This window comes from Amblyomma americanum, chromosome 3 (genome assembly GCF_052857255.1).
Source record: "Amblyomma americanum isolate KBUSLIRL-KWMA chromosome 3, ASM5285725v1, whole genome shotgun sequence".
Classification (NCBI taxonomy): Eukaryota; Metazoa; Arthropoda; class Arachnida; order Ixodida; family Ixodidae; genus Amblyomma; species Amblyomma americanum.
The window spans coordinates 158,209,036-158,231,240 of NC_135499.1; the positions used below are offsets into that span (position 1 = coordinate 158,209,036).

The 22,205-nt window shown below is 45.4% G+C and overlaps 1 protein-coding gene and 1 long non-coding RNA gene across 2 annotated transcripts in view; both read left to right on the top strand.

Annotated features, from left to right (window-relative positions):
- The window catches only part of LOC144123412 (uncharacterized), a 10,735-nt gene extending 3,383 nt beyond the window's left edge, over positions 1-7,352 (top strand). The window contains exons 3-5 of the mRNA XM_077656246.1: positions 193-284; positions 6,190-6,288; positions 6,759-7,352. Of these exons, the coding sequence (XP_077512372.1) occupies positions 193-284; positions 6,190-6,288; positions 6,759-6,934 (367 nt within the window). The 3' untranslated portion in view covers positions 6,935-7,352. The remainder of the gene's footprint in view (positions 1-192; positions 285-6,189; positions 6,289-6,758) is intronic.
- An 8,331-nt stretch (positions 7,353-15,683) lies between these two features.
- LOC144123413 (uncharacterized) lies at positions 15,684-20,917 on the top strand. The gene is made up of 3 exons (XR_013313087.1): positions 15,684-15,893; positions 16,543-16,700; positions 20,835-20,917. It is a non-coding gene; the product is annotated as an uncharacterized LOC144123413 (long non-coding RNA).
- Positions 20,918-22,205: the final 1,288 nt, after the last annotated feature.

Below are 22,205 nucleotides of genomic sequence, written 5' to 3' on the forward strand. Positions count from 1 at the left end.
TTCGCAATGCTGAAATGTTTTCCAACTCTTCCCATAATCTAAAAAAGTCTCACGAATAATAGATTCATGCATGATTTTAGAATTTCCTGGTTATTTAGTTAATTTTTCAATAAAATCGGTTCATATAGCACTTTCTAATTAGGGTGCAGTAGTATTAACATGTTTATTAATAATTCTGTCACTTTTTTACAGCTACCATGGAACTTACAGTGTATTGTCTACAAAAACAGACGGCTTTTATGTGTATGATAACGCCCTCAACGCAACTTACTATGTGCAGAAAAGTAAGGAAACAAATATTCTTTTACTTGTTTCGAGCAGTACCTTATTCATGCTTTTAGTGCCATTATTTTGCTTTTAGCTTTGCTTTCTAGCTTCACTGTATGATATTCTAGGATTCTTTGTTTATTTCCGATTTAAGGGATCACAGCAGGACACAACTACGCCAGTGGTATTCTGCTCGTTAGGCGTTAGAGAATTTGATTAACCCCCAAAAAGCTCCTAAGAAAATTCTTAATAATTCCAAGATAGATGAATTGGTTCTTGTTGCACGACTCCTCCAAAGCAATGTTTATTTTTTTGCAGTGATCGCGCGCATGATTTGCTGCTGAATACCCCTTCTCACCCCCACCCCCCCCCCGGCACTGACATTCCTCAGCACACGGGCGCCTTTTGCGTTTTTCACTCCATCAAAACGCGGCCGCCGTGGTCTGGTCCGAATCCGGCAACTCCGAATCAGCATGGATTATTATTCGTTTCTGTTAGTGCATGAGCGCAAAAAACAATGCAATTCTACTTGTATTTAAAAGCTCCTCATCTTAATGGGTTATGGGTAAAAATTAAAGTACATTATCAAAACTTCCGCTTATTGCATCAAACCTCTTCAGAGCACAGCTTCCAGACAGCCGAGTTTATTGCATAGATTAACTTAGTGACTTTAATGGGATTGCTGCTTCGGTTATGCAACTTCAACAAACAATGAGAATACAAACCCTTAAAGGCCGACTTTTCTAATATTTCGAGCTGACAGTCACATCACACAGCTTAGAGCGCACCCTAACTATTTGCCTTTCCTCTCTATCGCCTCCGTCACAACAAAGCATTTTTCAAAATACCTTGTTGAAGCATTTCACAACAGGAAAAACAGCAAACCAAAACTAAAACTGAGTCCGTTGCTGGGAACGATTCTTCACGTGACGTAGTCAAGGTGTTACTAGCATAAGCACAAAAAATGGCCAGGCTTAGCTTGGTTAAGCCAAGAATGCGTTGCATATCTCGATGGAGTTCCGTGCTGCTCCGTTGACTCGATAGGCTATTGACTCGATCGCCATTGAAACTGCCCGTGTAGCAGCGCTCGATCGCTTTTGAGTCGATAGACTATCGGTTCGAGGGCCCTCGAAATGCCCGTGTGACAGGGGTATAAGACTGTCCCGGCGAATGAGCGCAGCTCTTTTATACATATGCCGTGACGTCAATCATAGCGCAGCGCCCCTAGCGGGAGGAGCGGGAGTCAGGTGGTGGCTGCGGCCGCGCGCGACCGCGCCAGTTGGGCCCAGCTTTTCCTCCGTGACGTCACGCGCCGGCGCAGCGCCCCTAGCGGAAGGAGCGGGAGTCAGGTGGTGGCTGCGGCCGCGCGCGACCGAGCGAGTTGGGGCCCAGCTTTTCCTCCGTAACGTCACGCGCCGGCGCAGCGCCCCTAGCGGGAGGAGCGGGAGTCAGGTGGTGGCTGCGGCCGCGCGCGACCGCGCGAGTTGGGGCCCAGCTTTTCCTCCGGCTGTCGTGACGTCACGTCACGTGGTTGCGCTAAAGGTCAATGGTGGCTGCCCGGCCGCGCCCAAGGGCTGAACTGAGTGATTGCAATATGCAACGCATAAAACCGTTTTACGCATGTTGAATGTCTCAGGTAGCGACTGAAGACTATGAGCCATATTCTAGAATGCCTGAGACGACCAAATACAAGCCTCAAAATTTTGTTGATGAAGTGGGAAACGAGTATTAACGTGCGGAGAATGTTTGTGGCGTCAAAAATTCAGTGTCGTCCGTAAAAATCACCTGACCTGAGGTAACTTGAACAAGAAACTTAAAAATACATATCTCCGGGCTACCAAAGTTGGTGGCAGTAACCAAAAAGGAGAGGAAAACGTACAAAATAAGTTTCACAATAGTACGAAAACTCGAAAAATTCCCGGAGCTGCCCTTTAAAGTAAAACTATCATGGGTCTCAGACATAATTTCACCAGCGAAAGTACGAGACACCAGGAGAAGAAGAACACAGGACAACGCTGGACTAACCACTGAAGTTTAATCGAGAAACAGCCAACCTAAGTCACCAGAAGACGCACGCGTATCAGACTCACTAAAAAAAAGGCACAAACTTTGCCTATCAAACTTGCAAGCACAACTTTCTGCTCAGGAAGTCAAATTCCTTGTTAGTGAGATGCAAAGACGGTGCACTGACGCATGTGTCACAGCCTTGCAACCTAACATGGTAGGCCTTCAGGATTTCCCTCTCCTCCTTGTTTTAACCTTTTTCGATGGCTGACATGCTGTTAAAAGCCGAAACACAGTTTTTACATCTCCTGCAGTGACGTGGGAGATTATTTTGATCAGACTAATTTTACAGGAAATCGTTATGTTCGCGTGACCGGTCATTAACACATCTGCCAGTTTGGCCCGTGTACACCCTACCACATGACAGGGGTAACTTGTAAACGACACGAGTCGAACAAGCAACCAACTTGTTGGCATGCTTCACGGTGCAGCCCTTGGACTTCCTCCCCTCACTGGCCTTCGCGATTCGTGAACATAAACCAGACAGCTTACAAGGTGCAGAGAAGACTGCCGTCACGCCGTGCCGTTGGGCCACTTTTTTCAGGTTATGCGAGACACCGTGAAGATAGGGCACCACTTCAATTTTCTTCTCCTCCAGTCTAATATTTCCGCAATCACGTGTATTTTGCTTCTTAATTTTCTGCAGCATCGACTCACCAACGGCAGTCAGCACGTCTGCCGGATAACTCGCGTCACTAAGGCGGCGGACTTGCTGGTGAAAGCTGTCACTCACTGCATGTGGGCAGCTCTTCTGCAAGACATTCCTTAGACAAAGGCCATTCGGGTCCCAGACTTAATGCTAACCTTTAACGAAGGCCACATCTGCTGGAGCTACTCACCTAGAACTAAGAAAGCGTTATTGCCTTATGTTTCATCGCGCTCCAAGCTGATAAAAAGAGCCATAGCAAGCCTTTGCCTAAGGAATGTCTTGCAGAAGAGCTGCCCACATGCAGTGATTGACAGCTTTCACCAGCAAGTCCGCCGCCTTAGTGACGCGGGTTATCCGGCTGACGTGCTGACTGCCGTTGGTGAGTCGATGCTGCAGAAAATTAAGAAGCAAAATACACGTGATTGCGGAAATATTAGACTGGAAGAGAAGAAAATTGAAGTGGTGCCCTATCTTCACGGTGTCTCGCATAACCTGAAAAAAGTGGCCCAACGTCACGGCGTGACAGCAGTCTTCTCTGCACCTTGTAAGCTGTCTGGTTTATGTTCACGAATCGCGAAGGCCAGTGAGGGGAGAAAGTCCAAGGGCTGCACCGTGAAGCATGCCAACAAGTTGGTTGCTTGTTCGACTCGTGTCGTTTACAAGTTACCCCTGTCATGTGGTAGCGTGCACACGGGCCAAACTGGCAGATGTGTTAATGACCGGTCAAGCGAACATAACAATTTGCTGTAAAATTAGTCTGATCAAAATAATCTCCCACGTCACTGCAGGAGATGTAAAAACTGTGTTTCGGCTTTTAACAGCATGTCAGCCATCGAAAAAGGTTAAAACAAGGAGGAGAGGGAAATCCTGAAGGCCTACCATGTTAGGTTGCAAGGCTGTGACACATGCGTCAGTGCACCGTCTTTGCATCTCACTAACAAGGAATTTGACTTCCTGAGCAGAAGTGTGCGCGTGCAAGTTTTTTTTAGGCAAAGTTTCTGCCTTTTGTTGTTTGCCAGATATGGAGCGTGTATCCACTCCTTGGTGATTTGCCACGTATATGCTTTTTTTTAGTGAGTCGGATACGCATGCGTCTTCTGGTGAATTTGATTGGCCGTTTCTCGATTAAACTTCAGTTGTTAGTCCACCGTTGTCCTGTGTGTTCTTCTCCTGGTGTCTGGTACTTTCGCTGGTGAAATTATGTCTGAAATACACCAACTAGCCCACATGGTTACCTTGTTATCATGGGTCTCCACTTTCTTTCTAACCATAGACCATGTTTCCGGCACTGGTTCGCAGAAGGCATACAAAAAGAGTAGCCCCGCAAAAAGCGACGTATTGTCGGCCAAATCTTTGGATATATTGCGCGACTGTCGGCTTTTCTACACGCCAGTGCCCTATGACAACACAAACTGCGAAACGGTCAGGGCCAAGCTAATGCTCACAGAGCTCCCGCAGCTGGAAACGTCAACTGCTATAGCCCCTCCTTATTACGGACGCCGTGCACCTCTTAACATTTCTGAGAAAGTGGCAGCATACGCATGCACTCCATTGTGCGCACTGTCAACGAAAAGAAAGTATGAAAATAAGCCAAGAGCGCTTAAACAAGAGATCACCCAAAGCAGGGATCAGTAGCTTCTTACTTCCTGGCATCAACAACACTTTGTCCGTAAAAGGCGCCATTATCAACACTATTCTCTACCTCGGGATCCAATCTTCATAGATACGTTCGGGATGCGCCGTTAGATGTCATAAACAATAATTTGTCATCTCGTTTCAGGGACAAGGGTGGCATTTCGATGGCAGCTGCAAATCGCGAAAAACACGAGCTGCAGAGCGGCTGTTATTAACTCTGGCTTTGAATATGCTTGTTAATTCCTTTCAAATATTCATGTTTTGGGTTATCTCATGTTTGAATCTGCAGGGCATATTTTTCAATTTTGTTTTTTCTCTATCGGTTACTGCAGTGTGGACCATATAGCAACATAAAATAGCCAAAAGCACTTCACCCATTTGCCATTCAGGCATCTTGATTCGGGACGTGTACGCGCGATCAAGCGCGTGCGCCAGGTGCCGATTTTTCTGAAATGTGCGAGTAAGGAGGCCCAGCCTATCTGGCGACGTCCACGCCTCGTGGCGCTTCGTGAACATGGGCTTAGCCTTGACCTTTATCAATTTCGCTCCGTCCTAAACCGCTTGCTCCCAGAAGAGTAGGCGGTCGCGAGAGATAGCTGAACACTTGACGGTCTGTACACGATAATCCGCAGCAGCGGTCTTTCTTGGTGGATGAAGAAATAAGGATGGAGGACGTAACACTAAGCTGTAAAGTCGCGTACATTTCTCAGTTTGATATTTCTAAACCATCTGATGGTAGTTTCTTTGATGATCACGTAATATGTGTCAGCTATGATGCGAATAATTTCTGAGAAAACATCCCTCACTAGGCCTGCATCACCACGTTTAGGAGCGTTGTGTTCTCCAAGAGGCGGTCCGAATACGATTTATTTGCGTATCCTAGTGTGCCACGCAGTAAAACAGTCTTTCCTCACAGCCCGAAAACAGGTAGCCCGAAGCATTAGTTTAGATTTTTGCGCTCTCAGGATCTCCTTTGTCACTATCTCTTTGTCATCACTGCGATTGAGTGCTACTTACAGGTCACCCTATGAGCGCAACCAGCGGTTAATGACATAAGCAAATTATACTATTAACGCCAGAGCGTTAGTACCCCATGTCAGCGTCAACGACCGTTTGACGCCTCGGAGCCGGTGCGGCCGGAGCAACCGGCCGCTTCCCTCTCCCCCCGGTTTGCGGTGAAACTGACAACCGTAGCAGGTAGCAGTTAAATTAATGCTTGGTCGCGAGAGGTTCCTCGGGAAGAGCAACCTAGGCCTCACCAGGCCCACCGCTGAGAACACCTGCCATCGCAGGGCAGTGGTGCATCGCTTAACCGCTGCACCACTGCGCCAGGAGGGGTATGGGGACTCCCAGGGATGTATGAATGTATTGTAGAGAGATGCCAATTCCGCACATATGGGCATTAACCAATTAACGCTGTCGCGTCATACCTTTAAGGTGGAGCTTATGTGTCCCCTGCAGTTTCTTTTTACTTCTTCAGGCTCTGTTGTGTAGAATATTTTTGCTCTTTGCACAGAAACACAGCACAATAATTCAACTTTCGAAAAATTTCAAGTGCCACATTTTCTCTTCAGCATCACCTTTATCTTTCACCTTCGACCGACTGTTTAGTTGCAACGAAGTGATCTACGTGGAGCAAAAAAGATGCTTACTTATGCATTCGCAGGAGCTTGGTAAGGAAACAACGCTTTTACTTCCTTAAGTGTAACTTCCGTAGCCAGTGTAACGTTGTGATTGTTGCTTTGTCTGAATTAGACAAAGTTGCTGCAAATATCCTTATTACGATAGCAATTTTATTACATAGCGGAGAGGCAAGAAAGAAGTGAGCTGTAAAGCAAGTGACAGTAAACCTAAGGAAACTACGGGATTTTGTGAACCTGAGAAACGCCTATATAATGCCAGCTGCTTGAATTTTTCTAAATTAAAGTCAACGTTGCATGATGAAAGGAACTGCGTGATGATGAAACCTTGTTAACATACCGATTCTTGCAGTGCGAGATGAGAAGCCGCACTCTGTATATAGCAACATGTCTCTTGTGTGCTTCCCTTTCTGTGTGCTACTGTCTAGGCAAAGCTTAATAAGCACATCCCCACAGTCATAAAGGCCTTACTGTTACGTTTTACCCTTCTCTTGCGCTTACAGGGTATCAGGTCTGGGCACGCACTGAATACTTGAAGGCAAACAAGAAAATACCTTACGTATGCGTTTTCTTTTACGAAGGATGCGCCGGGACTGAAAAAAAGTGGGTGTACGATTGGGGTTACTGTCCCGCGCACACTGAAAAGTTAAACAAAGTTCTGCAAAATTTATCACCCTGAGAGTGTTTTCTCATTGTGTCGCTTCTTTACAAGACAGGAGCGAAAAAAAATCTTTTGTGTGCATTCCGCTCAAAATGCTACAAAATATCCTCTCATGTATTTATATACGACTCACAAGATGTTATCCACGAATAGCGATTCAGCTAACCAAAGGGCGCGGATCAGCGCCGTTTTCGTAGCCAGCAGTGCCATTATTCGATCGGTCACGCCGCGCTGGCTTTCATACCATCGGCGCCTGCGAAGAAAACCGCTGGACATGCACGGCCGCCAAATAACGTGACTGCACAAGAGCCTGGGTTTGAAGTTCTTCAGAAAGAAAATCCAATCGACATGTACTTGTTCTTTCTTCTACCTTCTAATCAAATACCTTTCTGCCTTAAAATAATTAGCGTATTAATTTCCCACTGATCAACATCAAAAGTTAGAATAAAGGACAGATATAGGAACAATTCCTTACGTTTTCTTTGGGTTCGGAGACTGTTGGCTTTCTTTACTATAGGAACAATTCCTTACGTTTTCTTTGGGTTCGGAGACTGTTGGCTTTCTTTACTTGTATGTCGTAACGAGCCCCTCATTTCCCTACCCTTCTTTGCCCAACAGCTCGTACAGAGCCCACATCAGGGGTTTATTTCGACCAATTCATTCTTTATAAACCACATTTCTAAAGTGCGCTATCAACCGAATAAAGAAGGAATGCCTGGACTATACCGAATAGGCTTAATTCATTTTCATCATTTTTAATATTTTTTTCAGAATTAGTCGTCACTTTTTTTCATGTGAAATAAAGTTTATATCCTTCCTCTATTTTCCAGCTACAGCTCAACCAACGCTCCTCCAACTGCATGGAATATCGTAAAATTCAGGCATCCTGCAGGTAGCCGTGTAGCATCGTCACCTACCCCCGCGTCCCGACGTCTGCAGAATGTGAACGACGTGCTACGCACGGTCGATGCTGAGTCTCGTTAGAATTGTACACGTATTGTGGCTATACGGCATATAATTGCGTTGTATCTTAATAGAAATACCAAAGTTGAAATGAAGAAGGTGCAACGAATGTTGAGGCCTTCCCCGTATGCAAAATATCAGCAAGGCTGTTCGCCTGCAGTGACATTTTTCCCAGCACATCGACTGCGCTGCCGCAAGGGCCTGAATTACAGAGGCGTACGCAGTGGGTTATTTCCGAATATTCGTAGTGGTTCCTCTCTGCACAGTAATTCCCGAAAGCGCATTTGAGGGCACCCTTGAGTGCGATGCTAGTTTTTCTGACCCTCTGTCTCCGGCTAATTGACATCGTATGAATGTTGTTGACGCTCGAAATGAATTCTGACACACGGAAAAAATAACTGAAAGCGCTTCAGACTTAAAGGCCCAAACACAATTCTTCAACTGTGCCTTGCACTTTCAAACGCAACGAAGAGCACAAAACTTGGACCTCGCTTAATCTACCCTTAAGAGTACAATGCTGTAGCATTAGACATCCCTCCCGCACAAGTGCTTCTTCTCTTTCACAGATTCATATATGGCGGGGAGCCGTCATACCACTACTAGCGCATATTAAGGAATGATCCACGGAGTCCACCCATCCTGACCCTATAATTGACTCTTGGAGACCAGTAAAGAGTTTTATCCACTCATTCAATCACAAACCAATATCAAACCGATCCATTTGCCCCGCTCCCATTGGTCGGCCCTGGCCGGCGGACACATTCGTTTCTTTTTTGCGTCATGAGTGCCTGCGCTTTGCGACACGACCGGGGCAAAAGTGTTGACTTTGCACACGTAATTATGCAGCGAAAAGACGTCGTTCTTTGATATCGCTTCGTGCTGGTTTATTTCGTTTGTGATCGAAAATGCCAGCTGCGCATGTGGTGCACGAAGATGAGTTTTACTTGCAGGACATGTTTCGACACCTATTTCGTCTCGAGAAGGAGTCTGTGCAGTGGCTGTGCGACGAACTCGCTGATGAAGAGGGAGACATGCGGGTGAATGCGCGGTCAGTGCAACGGCAGGTGCTGTGCTTGCTGGGCTTCTACGAAAGCGGAGGCTTTCCAGCCGGCTTTGGTAACGATGCGAACGTGTGCAGCGCGCAGCCGGCTGTGAGCAGGTGTGTGCGGTGAGTGCCGAAGGCCATTGTCAAGGTTGACGCTCAGAGCAACTGGGTGTGGTTCCCCTTGAACCTTGAAGCGAAGGCGGCGTTGAAGGAGGGCTTCCTTCGCCAAGGCATGATCCCCGGTTTCACGAGGTGAGTTGAACGCACACTCATCCCTATCAAGGCTTGGCGAGTCAATACTGCGCACAAGGCAGCCTTCTGTAGCCGAAGAACATTGGAAGCGAAATTTGAACCCGGGGCCACACGGCACAAAGCAAACGCTTTTTTTTCGAATTTCAGTGGCGTCTGTGACTTCTAGAGGCAGTTTTCTATGTACGCGTTTCGGTTCCAGCAACACAACTTGGTACTCGAAACTGAAACATAACGCATGAAGAAGATACCCTCATTGACCTAACAGGGCTGCAGAGGGTTCCTTACAATACGCGCGCTTTGTCACCCGATACGACGACGGCTCGACAGCATCGCCAAATCTCCAGAACACCCGTCACAGTCACACATGTCCTTGAAATTGCACTTGCTACACACCATTCCTTTCACATAAAGGAAGGAAAAAAATGAACAGCATGCCGCTATCATGAGGAAGCTGCGCGCTTTGATGTGACATGCTGGACGGTTTTTGACGCACGGTAAGCACGACTTCAAAACAGTCATCCGCGGCGATAAGAGCACGGAGTGCTCTGTTGTGGCGGAGTGTTTCGATTGAGATTATTATGAGCGTAGTGCGCTAGAGGGTAAGATGGTAATGAAAAGGGAAGGAAAACACAGCCCTCCAACTGCCTACAAGAAGGGCCCGTGCCTTCAAGCCGGCCAGAAACAGTAGTGACCTCAGGCAAGGGCTGCCTCTGTCAACCCGAGTGCCCGTAGCCTGCGAGTGTTTGAAGCGGAAGATTGGTTTGGGCTTGGTTTAACGTCCCAAAGCGCCTCAGGCCATGAGGGACGCCGTAGTGATGTGCTCCGGAAATTTCGACCACCTGAGGTTCTTTGACGTGCCCTGGCATTGCGCAGAACACGGGCCTCTATAATTTCGCCTCCATTGAAATTCGACCACAGCGTTCAAGCGGAAGAGAAAAGGAGAAACAGTGTGTGTTGAGCCACCAATTTATCTCCCTGCATCCTTCTTCCATACGTCTCTGTTCTGCGGGTGGCAGTGGTTTTATTAAAACTAATAGTAAAAAGGAAGGAAAAGATTTTTGCTAGCCCCGGCATCTGCCATCGATACTGAAGCACTTGAGCTGGAGCAGCGGAAATAAAGGATAGCAGGCAGGATGGAGAAATGAAATGAAAGAGGTGAGGGGACAGGAAGAGAGGATAGGGGGAGAAGTAATATGTACAAACCATTTACACAATAAGAAATGTGTACAGGTTGTGCGCGTGATTAGTTAATTTTAGAGGAATTAAATCACACACGTGCACAGCACTGTGTTGGTTACAACTGGAGTGGAGCGTCCAGTCATTAATCGTTAAAGGTACAAATCGCGGAGCGTTCGGTCACTGCGTGTAACTACCTGACGGAGAACAGACGGGACGTCAAGCCCGTGTGTTCGAGGAATGCACAGAGGCTCACCAAAGTTCGCTCACGAGTGCGCGCACTGCCCTGCGGCCACAATAGCGTCTTGATGGAGTCTGGTAGTATGCCCTGCGCCCTATAGGCCGCGAGCATATCGCGACGAGCATCGGCGCAGGCAGCACAGTGAAGCAGCAGGTGTTCTAGTGTTTCCACTGCACCATATCCGTCACACACATCACTCGTCGCGATTCCTTGACGCACCCGTCGTTCCCCGGGCCATACACAGACAATGCGCGCGTGGAGGATCATTGCACGTTGTGACCGGGAGATCGTTATGGTGCGTCGACTGAACGGCCGCTTACTGGAGGAACGTCAGCCTGCGCAGGAAAAGGATGGAGAACTTTCCGCTCGGAGCCTCATCTGAGTAGTGCTCTATGGAACTCGCCGACGTATTACGAATTTGTTCAGGATGCTTTATCCACGAGTGTACTGCACTCTTACAATTGCGACCTTTGGCGGTCGAAAAATTAAGGCGTTTAGCACGTAACAGTTCTAACCGGTTTTGCAACCAGACAGAAGTATGTCTTTTCTTTTAACGACACGGCCTACTTGAAATGCTTGCTGCAAGGCACACCACCCTGAGCTACAGAATAAACGCGCAACGAACCCCGAGAGCGATCAACAGCAGTGCTTCTACAGCCCGTGAGAGCAACAGAGATGAACACGTACGAAAGCATTAACGACTGCACTATGAAGCGCAGGGTATGTAGCGGAGAATGGACGCCGCAGTGGATCAGCAGTTACGTGCTCTGCTGCTGACCCGAAAGTCGCGGGTTTGATTCCGACTGCGGCGGTCGCATTGCGGTGGAGGCGAAATGCTGGAGGCCTATGTACTGTGCAATGTCAGCGTACGTTAAAGAACCACAGGTAGTCGAAATTATCCGAAGTCCTCCACTACGGAGTCCCTCATAGCCTGAGTCGCTTTGGGATGCTAAACACCAAATATATAGCATAAAACCAAATATAGCGGAGCCAAACATTTTCCTCGCGCTTCGCTCCCCTCCCCGGTATAGTGCGTGCGCATCGAGGGTCTGTCGTATTTCCATCACATCAAACTTGTTCTCGAAAATTTTGAGAACCGAGAGCATCCTACGTGAAAAGTGGCAAAGTTCAGCTGCATATACTCCTAGATAACACATTGCAAAAGTCTTTGTTATATTAAATGTAACTTCAGTTCTAATAGCCTTATAAGGAGCAGTCGTACAAATTAAAAAGAAAATATATCTGTGCACATTAATCAAATCTTCGCAATGAATTTCTCGTGTGGTGCAAGTTCATGGACAAAAGCAAAAAAGAAGCCGTGTAAACATTTCAGGGGCCGATTTAATTCCGTTCGTGCATGCGATTTGCCCGAAAAGGCAGCCATTAAAATGCCCACAATGGTTGGCGTGTTGTCAAAAATCCTCAAGACGCAGCTTTGCTAGATGTGCGCGATCGTCTCCGCAGATTTGGGAAAAAAGCTAACAGATAAATCATATAATTCTAGGAATTCTTGTATACGCATCTTTCAATTCCTTTTGTAGGAACAAGTGGCAGCAGCTTGCAATTTAAGCGTCTCAAACTGCATTAAAATGAACGTTAATGAGGACAAAGTTTCACAGAAAGGTCATTTCAACTTGTTATAACTGCTGGATAAAACTTTGAAAACAAAAAGTGACGCCAAACAGCAAAAAAAAATGTTTCTTGACGTATCGGCGCCCAGACATGGGCTTTGTTCACAAAAGACCAAACTGGAGTCCTTCACTGTCTCAACACTAAACTGCGTGCTTCTGATGAGATATACTGCAAAACCTAGTGCATGGTATCGATTTCTGGTATTAATCACCATCGCAAAACAAGAGTTGCTAATGGATACATAGAGCTAATTTGAAATTATTTGACCTTCAAAATCAGCAGTCCACCATAACATTAGAATTAAAGACATTAGGAACTCTTCTGTTGCAACACATAACGCATAATCCAGTTTCATTTTTGAAGTACTCTCTATCTTGACACACCGAAAGCTGAATTAAAACAAAATTTCTACTATACGATGGAAAAAGTGACTTTGAGAACACTTTTGAAATCAGAACTTTCACTTTAAGTGGTCGATATTTAAAAAATATATTCGACACAGTTGCTTTCTTTTCTATACCAGGCGTATCAGGGAAGCCCGGCACTCTTTAACTAGCATTTTTGAGATATAAAGGTGGCCTCTGCGGCGGAGCAATACCGAAGTTGTCCCCAATAAAATCACGTACATTATAGAGACAACTGGAAAATTTTAGCCCTCCTACGTCAGTCACTGGTGTGCTAGCGGTTCTTGTGTACATATCGTACAATTTTGTTTGCAGTAAAAAGAAAAAAGTGGCGGTGGCGTAGTGGTATAATGCAGTCACCAGCGAAGCTGATCTGTTCGCGCCGCCGTGGGTTCGAAACTCACTCGTAGCCATAAAGTGTTTTCTATTTCAGCCAGACAGACAATGACGAAATAGGTCACAGGGGCCTCAGTTCTAGCGCACTAAAAAAGCGCCAGGTGTAGAGGCGCGTCGTTGAATGCCTTGCTCATTTCCAGGAAGGTGATCGACCTCCTACACTGCATCTCTGCTGAAGTAATGCCGGCTTGCTTTCTGGTGTCTTCTTCCTTAGTCAATGTCCGCAAGACATTTTACTAATATGCTGTGCTGTTGGGTGTTTGTATATGTCTTTTTAGATAGAGCAGCCGTTTCGCTCTCTATGACGCTCCAGCCTTGGTTCATGGAAGTTCTCTTTTGTAGCTGAAGACATTCCTGAGGGGCATCTCTGTTTTCAGCGTAACCTTAATAGAGTTTTATTGCAAAAATTTTATATATTAGACAGTTTTTCTGCCATTATAGCCCCATTTCACTCTAGGTTTCGCTGTGATTTTCACTACATTTATTTCATCTGGATTACAATGCAGCACTTACTCTTTTAGTTTCTGTCATTCAGAAGCATATTGATGGGAATAAATGTTGGATTACTTTTTAACATTTTCTAGTCAGTACAGTTGGCGAAAAAGAAGCTTTTGTAACTCCCCCAAAAATGGCTGCTTTCTACGAGGCAGCCAACATTTTTTTTGTAGCTATAGGTATTTGTCAGTCAAAGCATTGAAATATTTGAGGCGTTTTATGCAACAAAACAAGCAACATAATTTATTTTTCAGAATTGTAAAATATTTTTATTTTCGGGCTATAAAACTGGTGTAATGAATATTTACCACAATTTTAATTAAAATTTGTATTAGAAAAATAAAATTTCGCATCACTGTCTAATAGTTATACTTTAGATGCTTACAATTAAATTGTTCATTGATTTACTTCATTTTGATGTGTTGCGTGCTCATGTTACTAAAATATTTTTTTCAGTCAGAAATAATAATTATAATCAACAAAAATACCCATTTTTTCATGTCATGGAAAGAGTTGAAGAAACGAAAGTTAATGTATTCGCTACAGTTTGCAAAAAAAAAAAAAAGCTGCTGCCACGGTTACGGCATTCAGCGCCAGCTGAAGGCTTCAGAGGCGTCAAGCTTGTGGAATAGCAGGTTCTGATATCGCCAACTTTCCCACCGCATTTAAGAGAGGTAACGCTATGCAGATACCTTATTTCGAAGTACTGACGTCACTTCCTTCGCATCATCTGGTCTAGGTAGCGACCAACCCTCACTTTCCCACGCCAACCAAACGTGGCTTCTGCATTTTTGAATCCTCTACGAACATGCTGCGCATATCGTGGCACACTCTCCGCTCTCTCTATCCTCTCAACATCGCCTAAAGCATGAAGTCAAGAGGTCGAACTGCTCTCCCAGGTGCCTAAGTGACTTTTCTGAGGTTATAGGCACGGAAACTCAGGGCAGGAAGGTTCGAGTCAGCAAAAGTCTGTCATCACTTGCTGACGCAAGCCTGTGCATGCCTCGTCGTGAAATGAGGACTAGCCCATGCCATTTTATACGCGTGCTTCCTTTCGCAGTAATGTGTGATGCAGAGATTACAGCGAACAATACCTTCCTACTTGAGCCACTAACACAGTTTCTGTAATTATTGGCACCATGATGCTCCGATGTAAAAAGAAAAATTTGCCACTGAAGTCAAACGTGGTTTATCCACAAGGCAGAAAAATTTGCCAATGTCGTGCATTAGGGATATCACTTCTGACAGAATATCGTGAAAAATATGCATCAAGTACCGCAACATACGCTTCAACTCGTGACGTAGGCTCCCAGACACATAATCATGCAATATAAGCAATTGCATCCAGAGGGCGTGGCCATAAGCAATGAACCACTGTGACCTTTAGGCCGCGTCATAAACTCTGTTACTAACTGCCGCTTTTTCTCACGCTGAACAAAAATAACTGCCTAAACTAATGTACAACAAGCAGAAGCGGGGTTGAGCTGGCTATTTAAAAAAAAATAATAATAATAATAATTGGTTTAATAATTGGTTTTTGGGGGGGAAGGGAAATGGTGCAGTATCTGTCTCATATATCGTAGGACACCTGAACCGCGCCGTAAGGGAAGGGCAAAGGAGGGAGTGAAAGAAGAAAGGAAGAGAGAGGTGCCGTAGTGGAGGGCTCCGGAATAATTTCGACCACCTGGGGATCTTTAACGTGCACTGACATCGCACAGCACACGGGCGCCTTAGCGTTTTTCCTCCATAAAAACGCAGCCGCCGCGGTCGGGTTCGAACCCGGGAACTCCGGATCAGTAGTCGAGCGCCCTAACCACTGAGCCACCGCGGCGGGGCAAAAAAAAATTCCTAATTTCTCTTACAAAAAAATTGATTAAAAAGAAAAAGCGTTGACAATTTCCGCGGTTCGTCAGCCTTGTGCAGCTGTCATCTTCTTCGTGCATTTCGTCGGAAAAATATTCCATAGCTAAGCAATTCGCCATTCGTATAAATCAAATGCCATCCTATTGTATTTTGCAGAACAAAAAAAAACAAATTCGGGATGCTGGGGGAGTCTGTAATGGATAAGACGTATATTTGAGTACGTAGCGCTACCACGGAAGAAATACCTTCAACGAGGGCAAATAAGAGAGCATGAGCAGCAGAACGTTTGAGGCTGCTCGGCAGAGAGGAGCTGCCAATCAGGTGGTGTTGCTCACTTTACGCGCCCCCTCTGCTAATTGTGTACGCCTCCCATATAGCTACGAAAGTGCAATGCACGCCATTCTGGCGAGCTCACTGTTTCTATTAGCGTTCAGACCAGTGAGTGGAAAATATTGCACACCCGAGCACATTGTTTCGGATGCACTGGAAAATGCCCCTGAAGCAAGAAAGGTGAGAGAGCTCACATTTGTTAGGCTTACTAGGTAGAGTTAGGGAAGATTGGGTTAATATATTTTTGTCTATACGTAACGCTGAGACCATACGCTGGCCGATCGGCCACGACAAGCAGGGAAGTAGTATACACCAGAAGTGTTACTTGACCCTAATTTAATATCAGTCGCAGTATTCAGCTTCCCCTTCTATCCGCAATTCGTAGCCTTGAACAAACAAAAAATTAGCAATACACATGTTTCAGCGGTGAACTGCTGGGTATTTCGCATACTCAGCTGATGGTGGTTACTGATCAGGCGAGATTATCTTTACACTGAGTCAGCAGTTCCTTGTACCCTTGGCCATAAAGCTTACCAAGAACTGATGTTTCCCGATAAATGCAATACAGCTGTTTGAACAACCAACATTAACAAGGTAATTGTTACGCACCAAGGCCATAAGACCATTGGAATACAATAAAAATAACTATGCTTTAAAGGAAAAGCAATGATTTTTGCACATATTTAATTCTGGACCCCTTGGTTTTGCGCTGCCGCATTCTTTGGAAATCCTGATGTGCCACATACGCGCGGAATGCTTTTGTGACAGTAATTAAAAAAAACTACATGTGTCCCTCACTTCGTAAACTAGGTTTATAATTTTATTCCAGCTGATGAATAAGGCTAATCATTTTTTTCTTGTGTATCATTCGAGAAATGATACGTTTAAATCGTCGTACCCTTGTCTACAAGCGATAAGGAGGAATGTCGTGAGGCAGCCGATGACTGCAACGTATGATTTCAAGTACCTTTCCGATGGTAAACTCGTGTAAGTATGCAATTAAAAACTTTCATCTGAACCGCCATTGCAACAGAATCACAACGAAAATAGTCATGCCTGCTTCCCCTAGATTATTATTTTCTTGACTTTTTGCTACCGGGTTTCGCAGAGAAAGCTCAAGCAAGGTCACAAATTTATGCGGTTGACAAAAAATGCCAAAAAGGAGCATGATACTCTAATGTAACTGTTGAACTTGTTGAATGCAAAATGCAAATAATTCCCTGAAATCTTGTTCGTTTTATTTATTATTTGGTTATGGGATTAGTTCCTTGCCGCCGGCACAAGGCCTCGTCATTTTTTTTTCTTTTTTACCACTCGAGGTGCGACCAGTTCGGTCTGGAAAGCGTGTAAGCAAATAGACTCCTGCATTGATCAATGCCTGTCATATCAGCAGAAAACGGTGAATCAAGCCAATTTCTGTTTCTTTCTCCTGTCTTTCCGCTCTCACTAGTACTGCAGCCCATGCCAGCCGAGAGTGGTTTCCTTGTGCCGCCGGACATGGAAAGTGTATGGTTGCCGCAGACCAGTGTTGCCAGATAGCTGGCACCAACTTTTACGCGTAATTAAAGAGGTAATTCTCCAAAGGTGCTGTTGTTGCGGCTGAAGAAAAGATGAAAAGGAAAGAGAAAGGGACTGCCCACTGGCTCGAGCTGAACCACAATCGCTGTTACGTGCAGACAAGAGCGGCGCTATTCTAACGCCGCTTTGTTCTCTTCAAAGACCCGCATAAGAGCACAAGATGCTGCTTAGTAGATGTTCCAGAATTTTTTTCGTTTTTCTTCTCATTACTATCTCACGATATTGTCGAATTTGGCCAGGGCACCTGCGAAGAATTTTAAGTTATCACTAAAATAACTACGCTGTAAGGGCGGGTACACACGGTACCAGAAAGGTTATTGCTGTGCTTTTTGGAAACATTAAACAGCAGTAACCTTGAGCCTTTAAGATCCGGAGGCATGGGGAGGATTAATGCAATAATATCTTTAATGGCCCTTGAACGCGGCGTCCGCGCTGCTTCCATGGAAAACCGGTGATCTGACAGGCGCTAATAATGTATAAGGCGTTGGTAAGCCCGTGCATCTGCCTCCACTACGTTAAGATATTTGCTAGTTTGTTATTTGAAATTTCTTGTTGATATCTGAAATTTCTTCGTCACCTTTAAATTAAACTTGGCAGAGAGCGGGGGAAGTAGGGTGGGGGGGATCAGTGTAGACGTCAGCGGATGCAGGCTGCTATCGCCGGCATCGAGTAGTTCAACTTTATGAGGGCACGAGTTACGCCAACAAACTTCTCGAGTTGCATCTGCCGCCATAGATTTGTAAACGACATTCGTCATGTCTCTCGTGACCTATACATAACCTGAGCTTTCTTATTATTCACGCACTCTTTATATACGGTAGTTTGAGAAAAACCTATCCAGAAATCACGAGCCGCATACAGGGTACAAAAACTTAATCACCTCAAAATATCAGTGAGGAAGCATTCGCAGTGGTGCCCAAGATGCGAAGTGACAGTTGCCGTTATCATTCAAGAGAAAAAGAAAATGGTTACAATTAAAGGTACAGGCTTACGTTTAATAGATTATTCAATTTTCCGTCCCCGTATGGTATAGATGCGGCCTTGGATAATTTTCTCAGTTTTGCAGCTCTTCACTAGAGAAGACGTTGTTGATAACCCTCGCGAGTGTTCTCACGGAAATACCCGGTCTAGCAAGTTACTCTGCTTTCGTTGCTGAGTTCAGGCTCGCAACTTCGTTCACCACAATGCACGTATAAGGGCTCCTAAATCTATACCGTTAGGATTTTATTTTGTTTGAAGGGGTTTAACGTCCGAAAGCAACTGAGGCTATGAGGGACTCCGTACTGGAGGACTTCGGATAATTTCGACCACGTGGGGTTCTTTAGCGTGTAGTGACATCGCACAGCACACAGGCCTCTAGCATTGAAGCGAGTCATGAAAATCACTAGCCTTAAAAACCCCACCTTCGCTTTTAAAACAAAGGTGTGATTGCTCATTAGCATCTACCCAAGCCCAACCGCACGGCTGCAATAAAAAGGTATACATCTTTTACAGAAACTTCGTAGTTAAAAAAAAGGGGGTATTGGTCCAGGTCCGAACTAACAACGCCGCCTGCCCTGGGCAGTTGCAATACCAACTAAGCTATCCAGAACGGCTACCAGATTGCCGAGCGAGGTTCAGTTGATAAATAATTGTAAGCGAAACCGATGATAGTCGAATGTGCTTGAGAGAATTTGCCAAGGTGGAGTGAGATTTGTTTACGAAAGTTTATTTTACAACAACGTATTTTCTGTGAAAGCCATATAGTTTCTCTTTGCAGCCGTACGGCTGTGCTTAGGTGAGTGCTAGCCGGACATAATTGCCTTCTTTCAAACGACCATTACATCATCCTGGAACATTCAACTAACACAGTGAAATACTATCGCTTTAGTGCACTCTGTGCAGACTGCAGTAAGGCCCTTTACGACAACATAATTGCGACAGTCGCAACTATCGCCAACGTTCCTCAACATAAAAAAAAGAACAGAAGTCGCACCATACGCAGAAGGCCTCATAAACAAGGGGGATCGCCGGCCTGCTGTCCACCGAGATTCTCGTCGCTCTCGGGAGGCTATGACACAGCTCCGGTGTGTCATTTCGTGTGTGTCATGCCGTGTGTATCGTTCCGTGCGTTTCGTGACGAATTCCTCGGGAAACTGCTACTGAAAGTAGTGCAGTGGCATTATGCCTTCCTTACAGTGCAAACCACTCCCGTGAAAAACTCCGTCACTTGCGTTTGTACTGTGTAAATTAGGTGGCCGAATAAAATAAGTAGCTTAGTACCTACGCATCGTGTTCCGTAAGAGCACGTTGAAGAAGAATACTGTAAAAGTAACACGCCAAGCCTACATCATCTACGGGTCGCAGGTCCATATGACTAACCATCCCTGGACACTTCGCGGGCGTCCTGAATTTTGGCGCCGTTTCATTCGGCACCACTCCGATTCGGTACCTCTTCGCCTTCGTAATGACGCTTCATACGTTCAGAATCTGTAATACCCACTTGCGGGCCTTTGAAGCAGAAATAAATAAATAAAATGAACAGATTTATTTAAAGAAATAAATGAGCATATTTTTCACCCCCAAGTATTTCACCAGTTGTTTCAGCCGGCGACAGCAGCACCACCGCATATTGCCTATCTCACATATTGGTTGGTTTGGTTTATGGGGGTTTAACGTCCCAAAGCAACTCAGACTATGAGGGACGCTCTAGTGGAGGGCTCCGAAAATTTCGACCACCTGGGGTTCTTTAACGTGCACTGACATCGCACAGCACACGGGCCTCTAGAATTTCGCCTCCATCGAAGTCCGACCGCCGCGTCCGGGATCGAACCCGCATCTTTCGGGCCAGCAGCCGAGCGCCATAACCACTGAACCACCGCGGCGGCGCTCTCATACATTGCTAATGCTCTATAAACGACCGTTCTTCATATCTGGCCATCATTCTTTACTCATTATTCTTCCACTGGCTCAGCAGTTACTGTGTTCGGCTGCTAACTCGAAAGGCGCCGGTTTAATTCCGGCCAAAACGCTGACGTATCAATGGAGACGAAATTCCAGAGGTCCGTGTACTGTGCGATGTCACATTGCACGTTCGAAATCATACGGAGCCCTCCACTAAGGCGCCCCTAATAGCATGAGTGGCTTTGGGACATTAAACCTAAGGAACTATAAAACCCATCAATATACTTTCCGCGCCGATGTACCCTGGAAAGGTCCTGTAGGATGCAGAAGAATATGTTTTCTGCTAGTACTCGATGATGAGATGTAGTGCAAGTAATAGCAGCGGTTTACCCAAATTAAAATAAAACCAAAATGGAACGAAAAGATGGTTCCCGGCAATCTACTGCTATCTACTAGTTAAGCACTTGAGCTGCAGGAGCTCGGAAGGGGAGAGGTAGGAAGGTGAAAAACGGTTAGTAGCGATAGCGAGAAAGAATAGGGGAGAGGAAGAAAGCCGGGTGATTTTTGCAATTCATTTTGAATTGGCACCGCAAAAGACGAAATGCGTGGAAGGTTGTCCAGAATTGGATCGGCAACTAATGCATACCATTTCATTTACAGCACCGATCATAGGCAAGTTAGTCTCGACAGGACCGACAAGGCCTACCCGAGCGAAAACGAGTTTGCAGTAGAGATCAACAAAGGTTGGTTTATATACCACGTACCAGCACTGTGATCTAAGAAGTAGCAGTATATATATAGCAGACAAGGTAAAGGAAATGAGGGCCTTGTTTGACAAACTTATGAAGGGAGCCAACAGTCACCGAAACCAAGGTCCATAAGAGCATGTTTCATTTATATATATATATATATATATATATATATATATATATATATATATATATATATATATATATATATATATATATATATATATATATATATATATATATATATATATATATATATATATATATATATATATATACTTATGAAGGGAGGCAACAGTCACCGAAAAAAAATTTTAAATGTGTAGTGCTGATCAGTCGGATAATAATACTTAGAATAATCTATCGCTTAAAGAAAATTACTTATAAAGCAGCAGAAAAAACAACCATGCCGCCAGTGGGGTCCGAACCCACCACCTACGAATATCGCGTCTGGTGCTCTACCAACTGAGCTACGGTGACGGCTGTCCAATCTGCTGCTCTCGTGGGTATTTGTTTATTGGGTGTAAGCGAACCTTGAGAGTGTTCACCAGCGCCACCCTCGTCCATAGTGGCGGACGTAGCACGTCCTGTATTACCGCGAGTTTGACGTGGAGCGTCATCTAACGGCGAGGGCGGAAACTGTGCGAGAGCCCTCTTTTGCTACTTACGGCATCAAGACTGCCAGAACCGATATATTCGGAGGTAGATACACAGTGGTAATATCTACAGAAAGAGTAGAAGGAGTAGAGATTTGTGAACAAAAGTACCGCTGTTTCCTGAGCGCATGCTAATATACTCAGATTCGCTTTTAATGCGACATTCACGTATTAATTGTAGTTCACGGAATGAAAATTGCGGACGATCTATGGTGGCTAGACTGAATGCAAATTAGGCTTGCGGGTAGGCTTAGCGCGATACAAACAGGACAAGAGAAGGGACCCAGGACGATCGCTCTTGTTCTCGTTTGTCTCGCGCTAAGCCTACTTGCAAATCATGAATTACAAACTGGCCCAAAACTCCACTTTGCTCATATTAGGTGCGCTAGCACTTCGCTTTTCACTTCGAATTTGGTTTCGGCTCGAGGCTCAGTTTTCAAGTTCGAGCAGCCTTCAGGCGAAGAACGGCGATATCGGTGAGCGGGACCATGGCGCTGGCGCACTGAAACTGTAGATGACACTTAAGCTCCGCGTTAAGGGTACGTTAACTGTATGCGAGAGACCTGCTGCATCCAGGTGCTGGATTCTGGTCAGTTTCAGTGCCGGACTGATCCACACCAGGTAGT